Source organism: Cyprinodon variegatus, unplaced genomic scaffold, assembly GCF_000732505.1.
Source record: "Cyprinodon variegatus isolate N-32 unplaced genomic scaffold, C_variegatus-1.0 Scaffold111, whole genome shotgun sequence".
NCBI classification, from domain to species: Eukaryota; Metazoa; Chordata; class Actinopteri; order Cyprinodontiformes; family Cyprinodontidae; genus Cyprinodon; species Cyprinodon variegatus.
Genome location: NW_015150564.1, coordinates 1,359,402 through 1,380,806, shown reverse-complemented (window position 1 = coordinate 1,380,806; position 21,405 = coordinate 1,359,402). Strand labels below are relative to the sequence as shown.

At 37.8% G+C, this 21,405-nt stretch overlaps 1 protein-coding gene across 7 annotated transcripts in view; it reads right to left on the bottom strand.

The window, feature by feature from the left end:
• Nucleotides 1-21,405, bottom strand: part of ntng1 (netrin G1) — a 168,173-nt gene that overhangs the window by 47,788 nt on the left and 98,980 nt on the right. For all 7 annotated transcript variants that reach the window (XM_015374994.1, XM_015374996.1, XM_015374999.1 and 4 more), the window contains exon 4: nucleotides 844-1,016. In XM_015374994.1, coding sequence (XP_015230480.1) covers nucleotides 844-1,016 — 173 coding nt within the window. The remainder of the gene's footprint in view (nucleotides 1-843; nucleotides 1,017-21,405) is intronic.

The window sequence follows — 21,405 nt, the reverse complement described above, 5'->3', positions numbered from 1 at the left end:
GGGCTAAAAGTGTTAAAAACCGGAATTTTCCTTTAATGTGAATAATTTGGGCTGGTTGCACCAACATAGAGAGGCGTGGATGCTAACATGAAGTCATTTGGTCACATGGTGCTGTGAGGACCTCACAGATATGTTAAACATAAACCAACCTTTAGAATTACCATAAACACAAAGTCATTAATGACCGTTTAGCATATTTTAATGAAGTAAAAACTGTATAACCATTATTAAAGTTTTTTTTTTTATATATCTAAGGGAAGACTGGATACATTCCTGGTGAAGGATTAACTTTTATTGCCAAAATTTTTTTTTCTCTCTTTTTTTGCTCTCTCCTGCCTTTGCTTCCAGAACCAATTAGATATGGTACAAACATAAAGCCACATATGTATTACCTTATTTTTATAGCTAATTTTTGCAATCATATCATGGGTTTTAGACATAATTCAACATAATTCAATCAAATGCATACAGTGCATGTGCTTTACTTCCGTCTTGCGCATTTTAAATATAATTTCAGGATGTTTAGGTTGAGAGTAACAATGTCTATTTAAATGATGACTCCCTAAAGGTTTGGCTGCTCTAAAAAAAGGAGTTTTTAAACGAAAAGTAAGGAAATTATTCTCTGCTAATCTAGTTTTGCTAACAGTAGAGACAGCATATTTACTTTAATACATTTAGGGTGTTAACCTTGGCAGTCAGATATTGACACAGCTTTGTTACATCAACATTTTGTTGCAAGAAAGTATATTTGTGAAAGTTTAGTTTTACTGCAGTGCCCTTCTTATGTGAAAAGGCTGACATGTTTTTGGATTTAATTTAATGTGAGAGTGTGCCTGTACTCACAGATATTAGCCGTGCCCTTGGGAATGGGCAGGTAGGAGCCAGCACTCCATGCTCGCCCTTGGTAGTTCCTCTTACAGCGACCGCAGTCCGGCCCGGTGGTGTTGTGCTCGCACTCGCAGCTCAACTTCTCTTTGTCAAAGACGCAGCTGTTGGCGTGAAGATTGCACTTGCACCTGTCAAAGAGGAAGAGGAGGCATTCAGGATGGGGATGAAAGAGGACAACTACATCAATAAGGGGGGGTTGCATCTCTGAATGAAAAGCAGTTTTATTTATTTTGTCGGACAGTAGGGCTGAAAGGCAGAGCGTCCTTGACAAAGAGGTGGTACTGAAACAAACAGCAGCTACTTCAAGAGGTGCTGGTTCAAAGGAGACGGGCGGCTGCACAAACAAATCTAACATCATTATTTCCTCGATCCTTGTCTTTTTCTTCTCCCTTTCACTGGGGAAGCCAGCTCCTTTTTAATTGTCCCACAGGAGGATGCATAATTGTCACAGTCAAAAGGAGATGGAACAGGGTGTGGGAGAAAAACAACCAAGGCAGAGTGAGGTGGAGGCAGAGAAAAACAAGACAATGCAAATTATGAAACAAGCTCTTAAAGAACGAAGGCATGGAAAAGGCTTACAGCCATACGAGACAATGAATAGCTTAGACTTAGCCAGAGGGCTGCAGGGAGCAACAGTGAGAATACCTCCTCTGTGACAAATTAACATGAGATGAGATCTCACAAGCATATTTCCAATATGGGAGGAGGGACTCCCTTAAGGTGAGCTAAATCCTCACATTCTGCTGATTAACAATAAACTCAGCTGTCGCCGTGGCTAGATGAATCTAAGGGGATCTTTGTCCGCTCCATTAATTTATCAGGCTCATGCTTTATGAAGTGTGCGTAGGAAAACACAGAATATTAAGGCACCAATTAGTTGAGAACATGAATGAGTGTTTGAAAAAAGGAGAAAAATGCAACACAGAGATTTAAAATATTGAGTTCAGAATGTCACATTTCTACCTGCCTTATAATTATATAGAAACAAAAAACTTTAAATCTGTCCTTATGCATAGATTCATTTTGCATAACAATCCTTTGTTATTATCTGAACCTGGATTACATTTCAAATGGGTTCAATTTAACAGAAGCAAAAAAAAAAATTCTAATGTCATGTAGTCTTTTCACTCCATATATGGTCTTCATTCATGTAGTTAGAACAATACATAGATCTTCATTGACCAAAAGGATTGTAAGATGACTTTTAGCTTAAAAACTCTCAATATTTGTGATCATATCATATTCCTTTTTTACACTTTGTAAAGCCACTACAAATCTCAATGTATTTTCTATCAGCTTACTTGAAAAAGCAGTATAAAGTAGTGCAGGTAATTGAACTGAGAAAATAAAACGTGCGTCACTACCAAAAAACCCCCAAAAAAACTGAAAACTGGAAACTCATAGAATTTTTAGTCCTAATTCGACCTGTATTACACCCTTGATGTAATTCTTTGAAACAAAATGGAAGTCAGCCATCTTGGAATTCATTTCAAATTGTGAGTCAGACTTTGGTCTTTGTTCTTAGGCTTTTGACGAAACCTAAAATCTGGTCTTTGGTTTCTGAGGCATGGGGGTTGGGGAGGGGTCTGAAAATGTTGCCACAAAAAACCCAGTTTGATTGACCGCCTTCAAAACTGATCTGTGTAAAGCATATGCTCAGTGTGATTGAAATGCTCTGTGATAAAGGCTTTTAGAGAACATTGATGAATAAACAGCATCCAGGAGACCAAGGAACACAGCAGAGCGTCATAAAGCTTTTTTTGGCTGAATTAGACACCTAATTAGAATTAGGTGTTAGGTTACAAAACAATTAAATTCAAGTTTTCAATCTCTCACTGAGCACGTCTGACTTTATAATCCAAAAATCACATGTGATGGAGCAGCTGAAGAAATCTAAAGTTTGTGAGAAAAAATATATATTATTGGACAGCTATTAATCATTTATTTCAAGAGTCTGTGCTTTCGGTAGGAACAGCAAGAAGAAAACCATTATATTAAGAAAACAATACAAAGTCCTGTTTGAAGTTAGCCACTATTTCTGTAGAATAGGGGAAGCAGCAAATTCATAGAGGAAGATACTCTGATCTGATTAAATTTTACTTTTATTTATACAGGTTGTTTCATTAAGATTCAAGATCTCATTTACAAGAGAGACCTGTTTGGATAGGAACAAACAAAACTATAAACACAGCAACAAAAAGGTTTGATTCAGTAAATAATAAGATGAACTAAAAGCATGAACAAGTTTCATAAGAAGATTTCTCTTTTTGTCTTAAAAGAGACTTAAATTGTCCTAAGGGAATTGAGGTGGAAAGCTTCAGATCCCGTTGCAGAGTATTCCATGTTGATTGAGCTGAGAGGAAGAATTTTTGTTTTTCCAAGTTCAGACGGTACTAATGGAACAGTGAAGGAGATCAAGTCCTGCGAGCGTAGCCTGTGGCGAGACTAAAGGAGGGGTATGAGGGCAAGTAGGGCGGAAGCAGTCCAAGGATAGTTTTAAAGATAAAAATGAACAAATGCAGGAGTCTACGAATGGATTATGATGGCCAGCTCACCTGAGAATATAATTGACAGGGGTGAGTGAAAGATTTACATCCTGTTATGAATGTTAGTGACAGGTGCCTTAAAGTAAACAACATTACCATAAGCTAGATCAGTTAAAACAAGTTGCTTCATTGCAATGAAAGAAAAACATTATATATATTTCTAAGGAGGAAGCCTAGTTTTACCTTTAACTTCTTTAAATGATTAATATGCAACTTTAATAACAGTTTATGGTTGATCTCTGCGCCAAGATACTTGTTTGTCTCAACATAATCAGCATACTTAGCTTTGTTACAAGAGTAGGAAAAATTTGTTCAACTTTTTTCTTGTTATCAAACAGCATGACGTTTGTCCTAGCAGCCTTTAAGAATAGTTTCCGTTGGTTCAAGACAGACTGAATATTGTCAAATAAGAACTGCAGTACTGTAGTTTCCTCCCAAAATCCATGGGAGCAAACTACAGCGTCATCAGCATAAAAATGTGTAATTTTTCACCAACATCATCTACATGAACTGAAAATAGTCTAATAATCTAAAATTAAACCTTGTGGTACGCCTTCTGTCATCTTTCAATAGTCTAAGGTCACTGAGTTGCATGAATGGTCTACGATTTGACAGATAATTAGAGCACCATCCTAAAGAATATGAGACTAAACCTATGCCATGACAAAAAAGCAATGTGTGGTTAGAAATTAGCAATAGAAATCATCTTCCATACATATAATCGACTTTAGAACAGGTGGTGGCATCATCATATGGTGTTCTTACTTTTCCTTGTCAATGATAGGTGAACAGACAATTTTTAGCAAAATCCAGATAACCTGCTAGAGATATTGGAACTGGCCCTTATGTTCAGCTGCTAAAAAGACAATTACTCAAATAAAATGTAAGGGTTAAAATGGAACAAATTATTTCAAAGCATCCCATTTCACAAGCTTGGATAGCCTTCACCAAATCCAGCCAAAAATACAATTGGAAGGGAAACTTTAACATTTCTGTTTAAGGTTGTTTTCCATCTGATCTGATTATTTGTGCAAAGCAGAATGAGCAGAAATGTCCTTGTGTAAAATGGGTAATGATGTGATTGAATTTAGTTTTACAGAGCATTAACTTACAGTACATATGGATGCAGTGATTTTCAGATTTTGTTGAAAATATTGTTTAATGAGCCACACATTCTGTTCTCACTGATCAAATACTTATATTACTGTATGTATAGTTTGTGAAGAACAGCTCAGCTTCTTGAGTGTTATTTAAACTTCAGTAAACTGAGCCCAGCAGGAATTAAGAAGGGAAAGGGAAAGGACTCAGATTTGATGAAATGCAATCCAGGCTAAAGCTGACCAATGCTGCCGGAACGATGCAAATATATTGGCTCTGACTCTGACTGCAACGCTTCTAATGTTACTCCCGCTCTCTGCAAAGCTCAAAAGTCCTTTCCCCGATCCATAATAATAAAATCACAGATTCACCAAAGGTAAACAGATACAGAAAGCAGGCTGTAGCATTTATTTCAGCTGTCCACGTTTGTCTGCTGACATTTTGAGATTTATTACTCGTCCACATAAGAATATTGAAGCTTACATATTTGCAGACATTTGATATTACTTCGTGATTTGATGTGATATACCTACGAATGTCAAAACATTTTTCATGCCTTTCAGGTTTTGTTGTTGTTTTTTCCGTACTGAATGTATAATCTAGACCTTTTTTTTTCAATACATTAACTAAGAAGTGGACCAACTTTTAGATTATAGTTGCCATTTAGGATTCTCTGCTAAAGGTCACCTTGACTATGACACTCTTAGGCTCTAAAGGATTAATATTAATCTAACTCTGAGACATAGCGGCCATAAATGAGAATAAACTTGCTCAGGCTGATCAGATCAAAATAAAGGTGATAGGAGCAGCTCTATCACTCCTCTCTATGTTACAGATGTCAAGAGTTTGTGAAGACACATGTATGCGCGTGCGCAGAAAGCAGCATATGAACCCTTTGTGGTTTAACCTTCAGCTTCTTTCAACATCGGCAACATTTTAATCAGCGTCCAGAAATGATAGCGCCGTCGGCATAATGATGGAGGCCGCCGGTGAGGCCCATAGGGTTCCATAGCCCCCAGCACTGTTATGTTTCCAATCACGCAGTCGCTCCCTGAACACAACTGCCGGGTGAGGCCGGTAAGGCTTCCAGAGGAGGAGCCAGCCTGACGGCTATTCAACATTATTTCAACAGCCAGCTCCCCGCAGGGCTTTAGATGTTACATCTTCAACCTGTCTTTGAAAGAGAGCCACTGCACCTCTGTTGCCGTTTGCATCTTACTCCTCGTCTTTTCCTTCTACCCACCTTTTAGTTTGCCTTTTAAACTCTGCTTCCACGTTTCCAGGTCATGAATATTCATGCCACTGAGATGTCTTTGTTTTTGTGCGGCGCCCTCAAAGTGAAATTGCTCAAGGCATTTCAGCCACCAGTGAGCTAAAGATCCTGAAATGTATTCATGAAATCCCCCATGAAGGAGGGAGCTCAAACTGCAGAACTAGCAGAACAAAAAAAAATAACAATGATGGTATTAACAAAAAAAAAAAAAACTTACAGAAGTTTATATTCAGTAAAAGTTCTCAATGGGAGGTGAGGGACATGTGCAAAAGTATGACTTCTTTTTTCTAGGTTGGGCAAAGCTGCCCACCGACACTCTCAACACCTGTCGAAGTCTGTCTATGACTTCTCCAATAACAGGATTCTGACTGACAAGTACTAGAAGATCGCTGCTTCTTCTTCTCACTGATGTGGAGTTAACGACAAACAAAAAAATCATCCAAAGAAACTTTTTCCCTTAACCTTATAGGTACTTTCTCCTCATGAGGGAAGACTTTAGAAATTATTTAAAACACTAAAGGCTACCCATTACTTGATTGTCCCTTCTGCTGTACAGTACTGCCAATTATTACCCATGTACTTTTTTTCTATGTCCATGTATATTTAAGCGGTGCAACTATTTTTAGAACTTAAAGTGATAAATAACAACACAGTGCTGTGAAAAATCACCTAAATTGTGTACTAAACACTTTTATTATCTCCCTAAATTCAGTGCTCTGTTCTTTTGTTGGCTCACTTTTCTTTAAAGACATTTTATAATCCAGCCACGTATTTGGAGGCCTTCTTGAGGATGACCTACCCGTTTAGTAAAATCCCACAACATGTAACTCTGGACTTTGACCACAACAATATATAACTTTCCAGTCCTTTTGTCTACCATAAATAAGATGCAATTGTATTTACACTGTCCTTTCTGGTGCATGTGGATGATATTTTAACTATTTTTAAAAGAATGAGTTTTAAAGCACCATTTTTAATAGAATTTCAAAACTTTGTTGTTCCGCTTTAAAATCATGCATACCATCCATCCATTTTCGAACACGCTTATCCCAAGTGGGGTCGTGAGGGGTGCTGGTGCCTATCTCCAGCTGTCTACGGCGATAGGCGGGGTACACCCTGGACAGGTCGCCAGTCCATCGCAGGGCAGTCATGCATACCAACTCAGACAAATACTTTCGCTTTGACTCCATATGTCTGAAGAGCTGCTACAACAGCTTAAAAAGGATCTAAAATGGGTCCAAGTGACCTATTTCTATTTAACCAAATTCATTCTGAGAAATTGCTCCCTTTTGCTCTGAGCAACATCAAAGCCAGATGTACAAACTCCTAATTATTAGTAATTACCCTCAAAGCAAGATTACAACCTCACAGATGAGCCGAGCTGCTGATCCTAACAAATTGAGCAGACTAAAGTCAACGTGGTCCTTAAGTGTGGAAACTGAGTGAAGCAATTACATTTCCATGTAGCGCTCAGGTGTTTTCATACACAGCCTAGTTGGGTCAAACGGTGGGCTAATAAGCACTTTCATTTGCACGTGTCTGTTTACAGCAAGTGTGTAAAAAAAAACCTGGGGTTGGAAGAGGCAGGCGTAGAGAGTGTGGGAGGTGGTGAAGGCCAGTTGGTTCAGAGGTATTTGCAGTTTAATTATCCATGAAAATGCCAAAATGAAAACAGAGGAGCTGAAGGAAAATATAGATGATTGTTGACATACTGGATAATTGGACATAGGAGAAAGATACTGTACCCTCTGTAATCTTTTTAGAAGGGAAAACTCTGCTGCCACATGGACCGCTTTCTTCCTCTGAAGTTTAGTTTGCAGCTTTGTGGTGGCTTTAAGTGAATCAGCCTGTCTGCTAAATGGCTTCCCCACCTCTTGCCACCTGGCCAGAAGTTCATCCTGGGCGGGAAGATGTGTATGACCTATATATATATAGCTTTCCAGTGATATACCTTAACATCAAGTTGCACCCAACTAAACCTTTCATTGCTATCTATTCATCAACTTCCCTTAGCTTTCTACTGTGCAGATATTTTTATATCTAAAGGAAACATATTCCAGGACATTACAACTTTTTTTTATGCTTTTTTGTTCCATACACACTCTTTTTATATTGTCTGTTGTATTTTTATCTTTAATGGCATCTTGCTTTCACTCTGCCCTTTGTACTCTATATAAGGAGCCAGAATTTCCCTGAAGGAGTAATCCCAAGAAATAAATAAAGTTGAGTCTAAGTCTGAGTATCCTCGATAGGAGATATCTCACAAAGCATCATGGGATATATCTGTTCGTCTAGTGACCATGGATGATAACTACTATTCAAGGTGCATTGTGGAAAATTTCAAGTCCACTACTTTTTCAGCCATTAGATTTTCGGACATTCATCTAAAATGGCCTAAACCACTACATAGTGCCCTACATAGTGATTAGGTCGGACGTTCAGACACAGCATAGTATAGTGAACTTCTACAAGCCACTATGAAAACAAAAACAACAAATTACTAATTCAGTTTTCCATTCAAATTAACTGTTGCCCAAATCTCATGAAAATAATGTTTTATATAGTCTCGTTTTGTTTAGCAAATGTGAATAACTACCCTTTCTATGAGTCCTGCTGAAAAAAAATAATCTTGAGTATACTTTTTGGAATTTTTCTTTTGCTTGCCATCACCTCCAGCTTTGTTTTGCTCTTTCTCACAGTGTGTCAGTGGAGACACAGGATGCTGCATAATATGCCTTGGGGCCAGAAAATTACCTCCATGCCATGGAAACTTTCTCCAAACAAGGGTCTACACTCCATTTGCTTCAATGCTTGGCTGCATCCCTGGTAACAATAGGGGATATTTGGAGTAATACATTTAGGCTATCAATTAAGGATTTGGATTGCAGCACCTAGCAACTAAACTATGCATGCATGCTTGAAATTTAATAATAAATGAACATATTTATTAAAAGTGAAAGAATTACAAAACATTGCTGAGGTAAAACAGAGTAAGGCTTACTGATAGCAACATATAACCACTTTCCTTTAGGTTCATTTCTTCTCCAGTTCCACACACAGTGGTAAATATGCCTCCTGCCTGCATCAATCTGTCCAAGCCATCTATCTATTGAACCCACAGCATTACTAATGTATGCAGTTGGACATGCTATCCAAGCAGGAGTCAATCAAGAGGTCTTTACCGGCTGTGACACACCAAGCTGGTTCAATAGAATCGACAGGCAGGCCTCGCTGATGCTGCTCTCAGCTACAGAGAGCTGCCTGAAGATGCAGCGATTTAAAAGTGAGGGCCACAGATGCTCTAAAGAGCTTTAACGGTGGAAAACCTGCTGGATAAAAGAAAAGGGATCCATGATTTGTTTAAACTATTTGACTGTTTGAGAAATATTTATTATCAACATAAAAACAGTAAAGTTTAAATACTCTAGGTTGTTTAGTTTTGATACATTTAAATAAAATATCACATGGATGTCTCGTTTAATGCATTCTGGGTAAATGATGTATGCTACGATGTGTGTGGCGCTAGTGCCGTTAAGACAAAACAGCTTTGGGTAAAGGATCATATAGAGGAAAAGGGACAAAAAAGCTGGTGTTTGTTTGGCTGTTGCTAGGAGATGCCAACCCTAGTGGAAAGCTATGCTATGAAGAATGGTTAGCATCAGGATCAAAACAATTTATTCAGTTGTATCAGAGAGATGTTACAACCACTAACAGATTCACCATTGTCACTTTAAACAGGGGTTCATTATGTTCTGATCTGATTAAATTTCATAAACAGTAGGTCACAAGCTGATTAGGGATAGATTACTGTAATCACATTTAAAATGGAGGAGGAGATCAAAGGGAATACCTCCTTAAATAACCTGGTTGGAACTGGAAAGAGATTTTGCCATGTGTAACAGTTCATAGATATTTTAAAGCAGCAACTTATTGTGATATGGTATGCAATTGGATTACAAAATAACTTAGCTGATGTTAAGGCTGAACTATAAAAGTGCGTTTGGTTGTCGTCCCAGTCTGTGCGCGCTGTGGACGAGCCCATTGAAATGCTAAACCCTTTTATAGTTTATGCGGATAAACGTGCAGTACTCACAAAACCCACAGAGGGGCAGTGATCAACATAACAAGCGGAAAGGCCGAAAAAAAAGAAGAAACACTTGGCGTCCCACTTCGACCGAGTGCAGTAATGTTTATTTAAGACTTAATCGTTATTCAAGAGTATTAGGTGTTACACAGAAATGTATGGTAGTTTTAGCTGTTTCACACAGAGAATTGTGTCGATCTCTTTAGAGGTGCTTGGAATGTTCACATTTCCAAATATATGCAACACTTATATTATCTCCTGTGTTAACTACATTCACACAACTTAGGTGTTATGCATGTGAAGTAGATGGTAGTACAAGAATGCATCTTGAGATCTATCTTTCTTTGTTTGCCTACCATCGCCAGTAAGTTAACAACGCTGCCTTTCAAGAAGATCAAAAAGAAGGATTATAATTGTGCCATCGTTGTTGTTTTTCTTTCCACTTCTGCATAGCAAGATGCAGAATACTGACCTTTCTCGAGTATTAACAACGTACAGTTGTTACAATGTACAGGTCAGGTGAATGCGCCATGGCTGTTCAGGCACAGGTCGCATTTGAAAAGAACAGATAATATCAGATTCAGACCCATATACCTGAAAAGCCTAGGATGCATATGAAAAAATGTTGTCTATGTTGATTAGTGTCATGAAAAGATCAAATACAGGTCACACATGTGCCAAAAAATAGAATTTGGCTCACTATAGGTTGTGGTGTTTCTTTTGTTGCCTAGCAACAGAGGGTTTACCATTAATGGTGCAAGGAGTGGGCCATATTTCACTCCTAAATGTTGTGATTGATGTTTGTGATTAAGAGAATGTTTGTATGGTTGTTGTATGCCATATTAAACAGATTTTACACCTAATCATTACATTAACTTTTAAAGCTCAGGTACAAAAGGCTCTACATTATGTAAAAACAAATCTACTTTTAATCATCTTCATGCTGTTGGGAAGTGAAACGTACCTTTGAGGCTTGGCAGCCTTCTTCAGTGTAATCTAATCCTAGCATGCAAAGCAGACTTTTTGCATGCCTTTGCCCACTAAGGGCCTCCATCTGAAACCAGGGTGAGACCCAAAGAGCAGGTGTAATTACAGGAAATGTTGGCAGTTTCCCAGCTAGCCAAGGGATTACTGTTGGAAACACTTAGATATGCCTTTTTTCACTTAAACCCAGGGCGAATGTCATTGATAGCTAAGGTGGCTACCTTGTTCGCTGTTTTAGTGATAACAAGATCCCATGGTAAACCAAATGTTTTCACCGAATAAAATAAGGGTCTGTGCGACCTCCTGCTGATTAATGACCACCCTGAGAGGTGAGGAACGCCTTTAAGGGCTTCCAGCTGTGTGTAAAACAGATAAAAGAAAGGACAGCAAAATACTATGATGTTTTTTAGAAGTTACAGTCTTTTCTATTAGTTTTAGTGTGAATAACCAGATATATCTTAACAGTCATTTAACAGTCTACAGACTCAAAGGGTAACTTCACCAGTTTTTAAGGCCATGTGATTATGTAAAAAGGATGTTTGTAATGATCTAATACTAGCTCTCTGGTCAGATAAGAATGTTCATAATCAGCTGTCTTGCCAATACTTAATTAATACAATTTTATTAAAGGAACTCTAAACAATGTTTGAAAAAGCTTTAAAATACATATACTGAATCATTTTAATCATTTTGCCACATATCGATGCTCAGTGGGGGCTATATTTCTAAAAATTCCTCGTTTATGTAACAAGAGATGGTGTGATCCATTACACAATGAGCCATTTAACCCAGAGCACCACTTTAGGAGTCTAAAGCCAAGGTCGTAATGGTTGTGTATGACTTTTTAATCTTCCATCCGATTTATCCATGTCACACTGACTGCGTATAGAGAGGCTCTGAATAGGCAGGGTGGGCAGATCTGTGCAGATATTATTTGATTTCTATCTCTGTGCTGCACACAAATTAAATATTAAAACAATTTCCCACATTTGACTTGGCAGAATATAAAAAGGCATTAAAAAATAAATGAATAAAAACACCGGTGCAGCCCCACTTAATGAGTCTGTGCAGCATCTTAAACCAGAACAGAGAGAATTTTTAAAAGCCTTTAATAAAAACAATGGGAACTACATTTAAAGAAAAGGAAAACACAGCAATAAAGGCTGTGAGATGGTTTATATGCTGGCTGAGGCAGTGAGAGGCGATTCTCAGAGAGAGATCTGTGAAGTTTATCAAATTTTTTACTTTTCTTTTTTTCATAAAGAGGTGAGAGAGATTCGCTTCACTTATCTGCTTGGTCTGCCCCCCGTTATATCTGTTTTCTATTCCCCTGAAGTTTTTGTTTTCTTTTTCTTTCCCCTCGTTGTTTTTTGAGGCTCAAAGAGGATTACTACTTTATCCATTTTCTGTCCTCCTGAACTCCTATCATGGGTAAAGTGTTCTTTTTTAAAAACGTTTCAATGATTATTGTTGTCTTTCCCCTCTGCTATATACACATTGATAGACTCCAAAACTGACTATTTTCCTTTGTGTTTCACAGTTTTTATTTTGTAATTTCCACCAAAGCAGATGTGTTTTACTTTGTAACTGTCATGATCATGCCTTAGAGAGATGGCCTAATTGTTAATTTCATTCACCTTCCTCACTCCGCCTGGTTTCTACACATCTAATCTACCTGCTCCTGCTTCTTTAAGTACAGCTCAGTCCAGCCGTTGGGGCCAGATTATTTAGATCATTGTTGATGCTCTAGTTCATGTTCTTGTTCTCAGAGGCCAGTGGTGAGGAATGTTTTTAGCATTCCATAGTGTTAGTGATACCCTGACCTGTTCTGCCTCTTAACCACTGTGCCTGCCTGTTACCATCTGAACGTTCTGCCTGAACTGTCTGTGGACTCCTGGACCACTGAGCGTTCCTTTCCCTTTCTTGGCTTGGACTCCTGCTTGTTCTCTGAGACGGCAGCATCTGGGACACTCAGGGTGGCGCTCGCTGCATCTAGTTGGCAGCCCTCCTTCTGGATCCTACCACGTTCTATGGAGATGGACTGAACTGATAAACCAGGTAGAGTAAGTGACTCAGCTGGATAATCATCCTCCATCAGATTAGCATTGTCACTTACCTGCGTTTTTCTCAAAACAGAGTTTCCCGTGATGGGCAGTGCTCCGCCGCATTTGCAGATCCGCTTGAGATCTTACATAAACACTTTGAATTATCCCACTGTCTGTCTCGCCTTGATGACTGGGTCCTTCTGTCCTGTACTAAGACAGTAACTGTGTCTCTATTCCTGTCAGATCCTGTGAAATTGCCACTGAATTGCTGCCTAGTACAACTTAAATAGATCTGGGGTCTATTTTAGTTGGAGCTACGCTACTCCCTTGCATAAGAGGCATGATTAAAGTATTTCTGATTCTGATTATCCCCATAGACTCTCAATGAGTGCTAAACGTTGCAACCTCACCCCACACAATTTGGGATCAGACACAGAATCGGCTTTGGTGTGTTCTGGGCTTAAGTCCTCTAAACACTAGAGCTGATCTAAAAGCTGTTGCACAAAACTCCCCAAACTGCTGAAAAACATAACATAATTTCCATGGAACGGTACAAATTTTAAATGACTTATAATTGTATACAGCTTTTATCAACTAAGAAAAACTCCAAGGCACTTAAGTCATTCAGTCAAACACTGATGGGTTGGGTGTCTTGTCAAAGGACATAACAACTGAGACAGAGGGCATAAACCCAACAGTTAAAAGACAAACTTGCAACAAACTCAGCAGTCCAAGCATTTAATATAAAATAATCAGTTAATGTAAAAAAAAAAAAAAATTCCTAAACTGTAAGGAAAGTATACTGTAACGGCAACAGTGTTTCAAGTGGCCAAAAAGACATATTATCATGTAATATCTAATACTCCACTAACATAGTCTTTGATGAGTTTGACAGGATGAATTTGACAGAATATGTCAAATGTGAAATACTCTTAAGACAGAGGCTTCTTCAAGCCTGCTATAGAATAAAAAGCTAAAAGAGATATTGCATACCTACAACCATCAACTTCTACAATAACACATTAAAGAAATCCCTGTATTATGTGTAACAGTATTACATTTGCATTGGGGTTGAAAGTCATGTTTGTTAAATAAACTAAAAGCAAAATGACAATGCATGCAAATAATCACTTGTGACTGATGTGTTGTAATACACAAACTATTGCAAATTTGGGAGGTGTACTTCTGGAAAAGCTAACAACTGGAAAATAAATCTGGCAAACTGCATAAATAAAAATCTATAATGAACAATTAAAAGGAATTATGAGAAATTTAAAAGAGTGCCTAAAGTACAGGTTTCATCGGGACCAAAAATCTAATTTTGTTAGGAATCCAGTTTGTGTGGGTTGTGTTTTTTGTTTGTTTTCCTCCACCACCAGGTGGCGCCTGGTTGTCGTTGGCCTTCTCACACACCTGCGGATGGTTGCCTCATTATCTGAGGACTGTTAAGCTGCTGACTGCCACTACCTTGACGCCAGAGTGTTTGCCAGTTTTTGGTACTCTAGCCAAGCTGAGTTTTGCTGAGTCAAACTGAGTTTTGTCAACCTCAGCCTAACCTTGTTGTTTTTTGTCTTTGCCTCTCAGCAGGAAGTCATCCTGCAAACTGGATGTTTTGGACCTTCTCCCCCCTGGAAGGATTCTCTGAGCGTCAAACTGAGCTGAGGATTCAATCTGGGGGTTTGGATCTACTTGTTTGGGCTTCTCTCTGAGCAGGGGATTCATCTCCACAAGAAACCATTCAAGTACTGCAGGAAATCTAAGTGGCAGTCAGCTCCTCCGTTCCTCAAGGAAACAACCTGGTTAAACCCTGTCCGCCCTCCAACAACCCACACTGACTGGATTCAAGGAAAGACACCTTTTTCTGGAAACGTGAGTCCGTGCCTTTATTCCCTTTTTCAAATCAAAGACACAAATTTACTATGAGCCTGAACTAACCGCAGAATCTTACCCTTCACTTTTCAGTCCAGGTTCGCCAGTGTTCAGAGCAGCAATGGACTCCTCTCTGCCAACTCACAATAAACCTGTTAAACATTCCCCTGGACTCTCTGTTTGGTTTTTTGCATGTGGGTCAGATCTTTGGATAAAATCATGACAAATTTTGTGTATAAGTATTCACAAATGGAAAAAAATAAATGTATCCGTACTAAGAGAACATAATTTATATGAGAAATATAGTCATTATATAGCTGGATTTAAAAGTCAGTGTATGGAGTCATCCAATATGCAATGAGCAGGGTGTTTCCATCCATAATGAGACCATACGGTAGTGCTGGTTGGTGGGTGACTATGCTGTCATTTCTTGCAATTTATCATAAAAAAATGACCTGCTCTTTACCAGGTTCTGAAAGTATTTATGGAAGTGTGCAATACCACAAACCAATATCCTCACAAAGGAAAAAGGTTTGTGAAACTTACATGCAAACCTAAATCTCTTAAATGTGTAAGAATAGATCTTAATACTGAAAGCAACAACACATTAAATCTTTGTGGGACAGTTATTTGGTAGTTTTCTAAAATAATGTATTTATTTGGGTCACGTTCAAGTATTTAATTACAGTATTCAAATTAATTAAAATTTTTATTTATTTAATTAAATCAGCTGTTGAATTATTAATAAACCAGTTATCAGTGGGGAGGAAAGTTGTTTGGTTCTTAACTAAGGATCCACATTTTGTTAGAAGAATGTGTTTTGTATTCCAATACTTACTAAACAAATGACATGTATGTTTCCCTGCTTAAAGCTAACAGGGCCACACATTGTTCACTCACTGCAGTCACCTTCATATTCAAAATCCATCCCTTCATTCTTAGTAATGATCCTTTATAACTTAGTTATTGTGTTTCAATAAGTTAAATTACCTTGAATATAGGGCAGGGGTCTGCAAAATTTTTATACATCATTTTTTTCTTCGTTTGACTGTATTTTCCTCCATCAGATAGCCATACATAATGGATGTCTGCAAGCAAAGGCCTCTGCAAATGATAACTCGTTTTCATGACTCAAAAGAACCAATTATCGAGGAGATTTTACCTACGGTGTCTATCATCCTCGGATCAGAATCAAATATCTTGCCTGAGAAGACAAAGCATTGCCACATCAGTGCCGTCGCAGTGCGTAGAGCCGCAGCCTCACTAGGTGAATTACACAAACACTGTGGTGACGTTAACACCTTCAGTATGTGAGAAGGAAAGACAGCCATATGGTGTTTTCTTCTCTGACGAGGCTGTCTTCTCATGTCGCCCATTCCAATATGGCTTGTTCAATAGGACACCTGACTGATGACTGGATGTCTTTTTAGCATGTCAAACTGCAGACCTTTGTTTGAATAATGAATCATACTTAGGAAATGTTTATTTCTACAATGGCAAACACTGTGATTGCTCTTAACGTTCACAATTCCGATCTAACACTGGAAAAGTACCAATAATGAACCCAGAACAGAATGTATTGAATGCTCTTTTGTTCATTTTTGAAGGGGTTTAATTCTGGGTAAATATAAATATTTTTAGCAAGCATGCATTATTCTGTGCGCCACCTGCAACTCTCTTCTCTGCTGTGTGGCAGCCCACCCACTTTACACCTTCTACCCTACTACCTCTATCTAAAGGGCTGGAATGAGAAATGATGTGCCTTACTCTGATTAAATGTGACATGACCAGATATTGAATGCCTCTGTGATTTGGAACTAACAGTCATATTGCAAATGCAATTAATTGCCCATTACTTTTTGTTACCTCAGGCTACAGCCTTCCACTGACTAATGTTTTGTGTCTGCTCTGTCGCAAAATATGCCATGTGGCAATCCATACTAGATGCATGTATGATCCGATCAGGATTGCAGACAGCTTCTTCTCTCATATAGAAATTTAGCAGATCTCCATCATACATCTGAAATGAACTTGATCCATACTTCTGATGGATGACAGAAGAGAGCCCTCCATCATGCCATGGCATCACAAGGCAAGCGGACATTACCGCATCAACCATATTTGCTTCCCTTGGAAATTTGATGGAAAACGCATAAATAATGGGGTTTGTGTAAATGAGGAGTAAGGGTCATCAGATGCAGTTTAAAAGTAAGGCTGGACCTTACATAGATGGAGTTTCTGGCATGAATGTCATCCTGGGTGAGCACACTTTTTTTCTGTTAGCGTGTATTCTATAAAAGCAGATGGACAAACTCTAACCAGCAAAGTTTACTAGAGGTGCAAACTGCAGACTGTTCAGTATGTTATTGTAGTAACTTTAACTAAGGATTAAAATCAGTGTTGCAAAAAATAACCACTGGGTCCATGCCATCATATCCCGAGAAACGACAATAACACCGCTCCATAAGTCTGTTTTTATATAGTATAATAGTATTTTAATATAATCTCATCTTATTTGCACAACTTCAATCTCTGGAAACAACTTATGGCCTCTGTGAATACTGCGCTGTTTAAAGAATGCAATACCCTGATACAGTTGTTTGTAAAATTCTGGACATGCCCGATATAAAGGAACTTTGGCTCACATTGTAAGGAATAAACATAAACTTGCATGATTTTTATGGAATTTATTTTTATATACTGTAGTGTTGCCAGAATATAAGCTTAACTTTATATCCTTATATATGCAACCCATGTTTACTTCTTGAAGCCCTGACGCAATTAATTAATGTTTATTTTCTTAATAAACTGTAGTATTTTCAAATTGTGCTTTATCATTTTTGTGTAGTTTTGCACTCATGTGTTAAAAAGCAAGTTTTAATGAAAACCTAATGAACCGCTGATGATAATCAGTCATTTATGCTAAAAAGAATGTCTATTCATCTTCTGCCGATTATCTGTCAGGGTCATGGTTGGCCGGTGTCTGTTTCTAGCTGAGTATGGATGAAAGGCAGGGTACACCCTACACAGGTCAGCAGTCCATTGCAAAAAAAAAAAAAGCATTTCAAAGATGTTTATCATGTTATGCAAATGCAAAAATATCAACAAAAAAAAAAAAATCTAAGTTGACTCGGACCAAAAACAGCCACATCCTATTAAAGAACATGCTTTATTGTGAAATATACAAATAATTTTTAATAAAAGCTAAATACCTTTTAATAATAGGGGCTGAACTTGATTTCCTTAGTAAAATGAGGCATGTAGTAATCTGAACGGCCATTTGACAGGAAGAATGACATCTAACCATAAAAACGCAAAAGCAGACAGAAACAAAGACTCACTGACAGCTCATGTGTTAAAATTTAACTATAATTTTGACCACAATTATCATTGCTATTTTGGAAGAAAAGGGAAACATCCTTTTTGTGAGCTATGAAGAAGGTGGCAGCTTTGAATTTAAAGCTATATGTGAAGCCAACTATTTACACCCTTCTAATAAAAAGTATAAAGATGAACCTTTTTTCCTGCATTGATTTTAAACATTAGCATCACACATGAGCTCATGCACTGAATCATCCTTTATGGATGTAGTCCCACAAACAGATGAGCACAACAGAAGCTGGTTGAATTTACTTTGGCACAAATAAGTCCACATCCTTCTGGGTTCAGTTGCCCATGGAGAAACAGAAAAGACCTTTAACAGTGCAATGAAAATCTTTCATCACAATTCAAATTTAAATGTTTTGCAATTCTATGCACTAAAATCTCGCTGCAATCAAATAATGGTTTCATTCGAAACCATTATTTACTACTTAGCTACTGTCACCTCCCAGAATTCAAACTCTACACTGTGGCAGAGAGGAGGCTGTGGCTGTACGTGAGGTCAGCCAGGGGATTAGTCACGAAACCTTAACAGGACGGCCCATTGTAAGGATGACTGTGGTCACAGCAGACAGGGAGGAGCCTTGTCTGGGCAAAAAAAAAAAAAATGTTTCTCCATTAATGAAATGGTTCAACACATGAATGTTGAATAATATTCAACATTCATGTGTTGAACCACATGCTACATGAAGGATGAGTGAAAGAAAAATGTTCCTGACATGTTGGATCTCTGTGTCTGAGCAACTTCTAAGAAAAAATGGAACCAATTGTGGACAACGGACCGTCTTTTGTGATTGGTTGGGGTTATTCATTGATTTCTCACTGTAGCAGGGACCATTTATTGTAGTTTCACTTCCAGACCTTTTATTTCACTGCTTGCTAAGTGGCTGTGGGGATATCTTTAAGCCACATGGTAAAAAATGTGTCAGAAAAGATCTTTTACTGCACCTTTAACTGATGCCAACTTAAATTAATTTCTGATGCCAACTTAAATTAGTTTCTGAAGGTTTTTGGGAATAATTTTGGAAGATCAGCCACTTCCTTCTTGATATTGTTAAGATTCCATTTAAGTAATTTCTCCTCTCTATTCTCCAGGTCTGGCAGTAAATAAATAATATGGTTAATCAAAGTTAATCTATTATTTAACAAAATAGGAACTACTGGTTCACCTGCACCACATGGTGGTTGAGGCTTTCTTTTTTACTATTAAAATTAAATCATTATTTCACAGCTAATTTCTTTTTACTGCGTTATCCATGTGGGAAATTTGTTTGCTGATATAATATAATACAAGTATCCACTTATATTTATAATATAAATATAAATGGGTAAAAAAGGCAAAAGATAAAACAAATCTATATGAGAAAATATCAAATTCAGAGGTTTGGAAAATATGTCTTAAAAGAAATTTACTACACTTTTCAGTCAAGACATTTGTAATGCCCTGTTTTACTTTGTGTCTTTCAACGTTTCAATGTTCTTCTTCTAAAACTTATGCATCATTCTCCACCAAATTTGTAGTGTCAAGGGGATTATCCCAACCAAAATAAAATCTGTATGATATATATATATATATATATATATATAAAATACTACTGTTACTGATATCATTTTTTATTATATTTGCATGCTGTGTCAGCTGGTATGGTTTTCAAAATATGAAAAATTAGATAACGCAATATAATTTCCTTTGCATTTTTCTGGTTATATTATGGAGTACGTTTTTTTTTTTTTTTTTTTTTTTTTCCGTTATTTTCCTGAAAGTGATCCTATGCTAAAACTCTGATACATCCCGTGTCTTCTAGAGACACAAATTATAGTCCTTATAGCTTTAAAAAGTTGAAGCTTGAATGCTGGATTTAGACTCAGAAATAGGGGATATATGATGGAAATGGCAGTTCCAACACAAGCCAATTGAAAGGCAGTAATGCGTGTGGTGATATGTTTGTGTGGATAGGTGTGTAGGAGTTTTAAGATTAGAATTCATTTAAAACAGATTTAAATTTATGGAACCAAGTGTGGTAGAAATATTGCCAGAATGTTGCTGGAAATGCTTTGAGGAAATGGTGACGCACGCTATAACAGTCTAACCTTATTCATGAGACTGCTTCGGCGTCCAAAACAAAGGGCTTTGAGCCGTTCAAGCATGAAGTGCCTTGTCATCTGGGTCAAATCTGTGTTGTGTTGTTTTGGTCTGAAACATATTCAACTCATGCTGACTCCTAATAATGGTAAACCCAGCGGCACACTAAAGGACAAGAGAGCGGCCATATCAGCAATGTATCACTTAAATATGGGAGCAGTCCAGTGTCAAGTTAAGCTGTGAACTTCATCTTTTAAAATGAAAAAAAGATAAGGGCAAGTAGTGTTGCTTCAAATCCTAAGAAAGAGAACTGGATTTCTTGAGATGATGCTCCTCTCCTCTGCTCGGCTGATAATATCTTCCATATCAGTTTTGACTTTGCTTCACGTACCTCTGTAGGACTTGTGAAAATCTGTGAGGGATTATCTAGTACATTCTCTGTGGATTCATCCGCAGTGACATGGTGGATTATCTTGCTTGAAGTAAAACTACAGGTACCTTTGAAATGATAAGGTTCTTTATTGTTTACTGTCAGGTTGTGTGGAGGTTTGAAGAGGACCCAAATGCAGAGATGGAAGCTGAAGTGGTTTCTTGCAGGTTTAATAAGCAAAAGGTGGCAACTGAAGTCCACTTATAAAATAATAATAAAAAAAAAACTGAACTGAGGTCAGGGACACCAGACAAGAACGCCGCGACGCTAGCCTCGCGGCCCTGAGGTGGGGGGGTGGTGTATATATGTCAAATAGAACAAAGACTGGGGTAATCAACTGATTGGGAGCAGGTGTGAAAAGAAGATGCTAGAAGGGAAATAGGGGAAGGAGACTGACACAAAGGGGCAAACTGGTCTGTTTAAGACCAGTCATTTTTTTATGTTATTAAACAACATGATGTTAAAAAATATATTTTGAATGTGTCAACAACAGGTACATCATAATGAATTATAAATACATACAAATGCTAATCTTACTGTAACTGAAAACTTCAATTAAAGAAAGCTAAACTAAATGGCAGAGCCGGGGGTGGGTAATGCAGCTGTTTATGATGTAACATAACGCTCTGATTTCTTGAACTTAAAAAACGACATAATTTTCCACAGATATGACATGATTTGGTGTTCCACAAAATCCCTTTTCTTTGCTCATGCTTAGACTAAT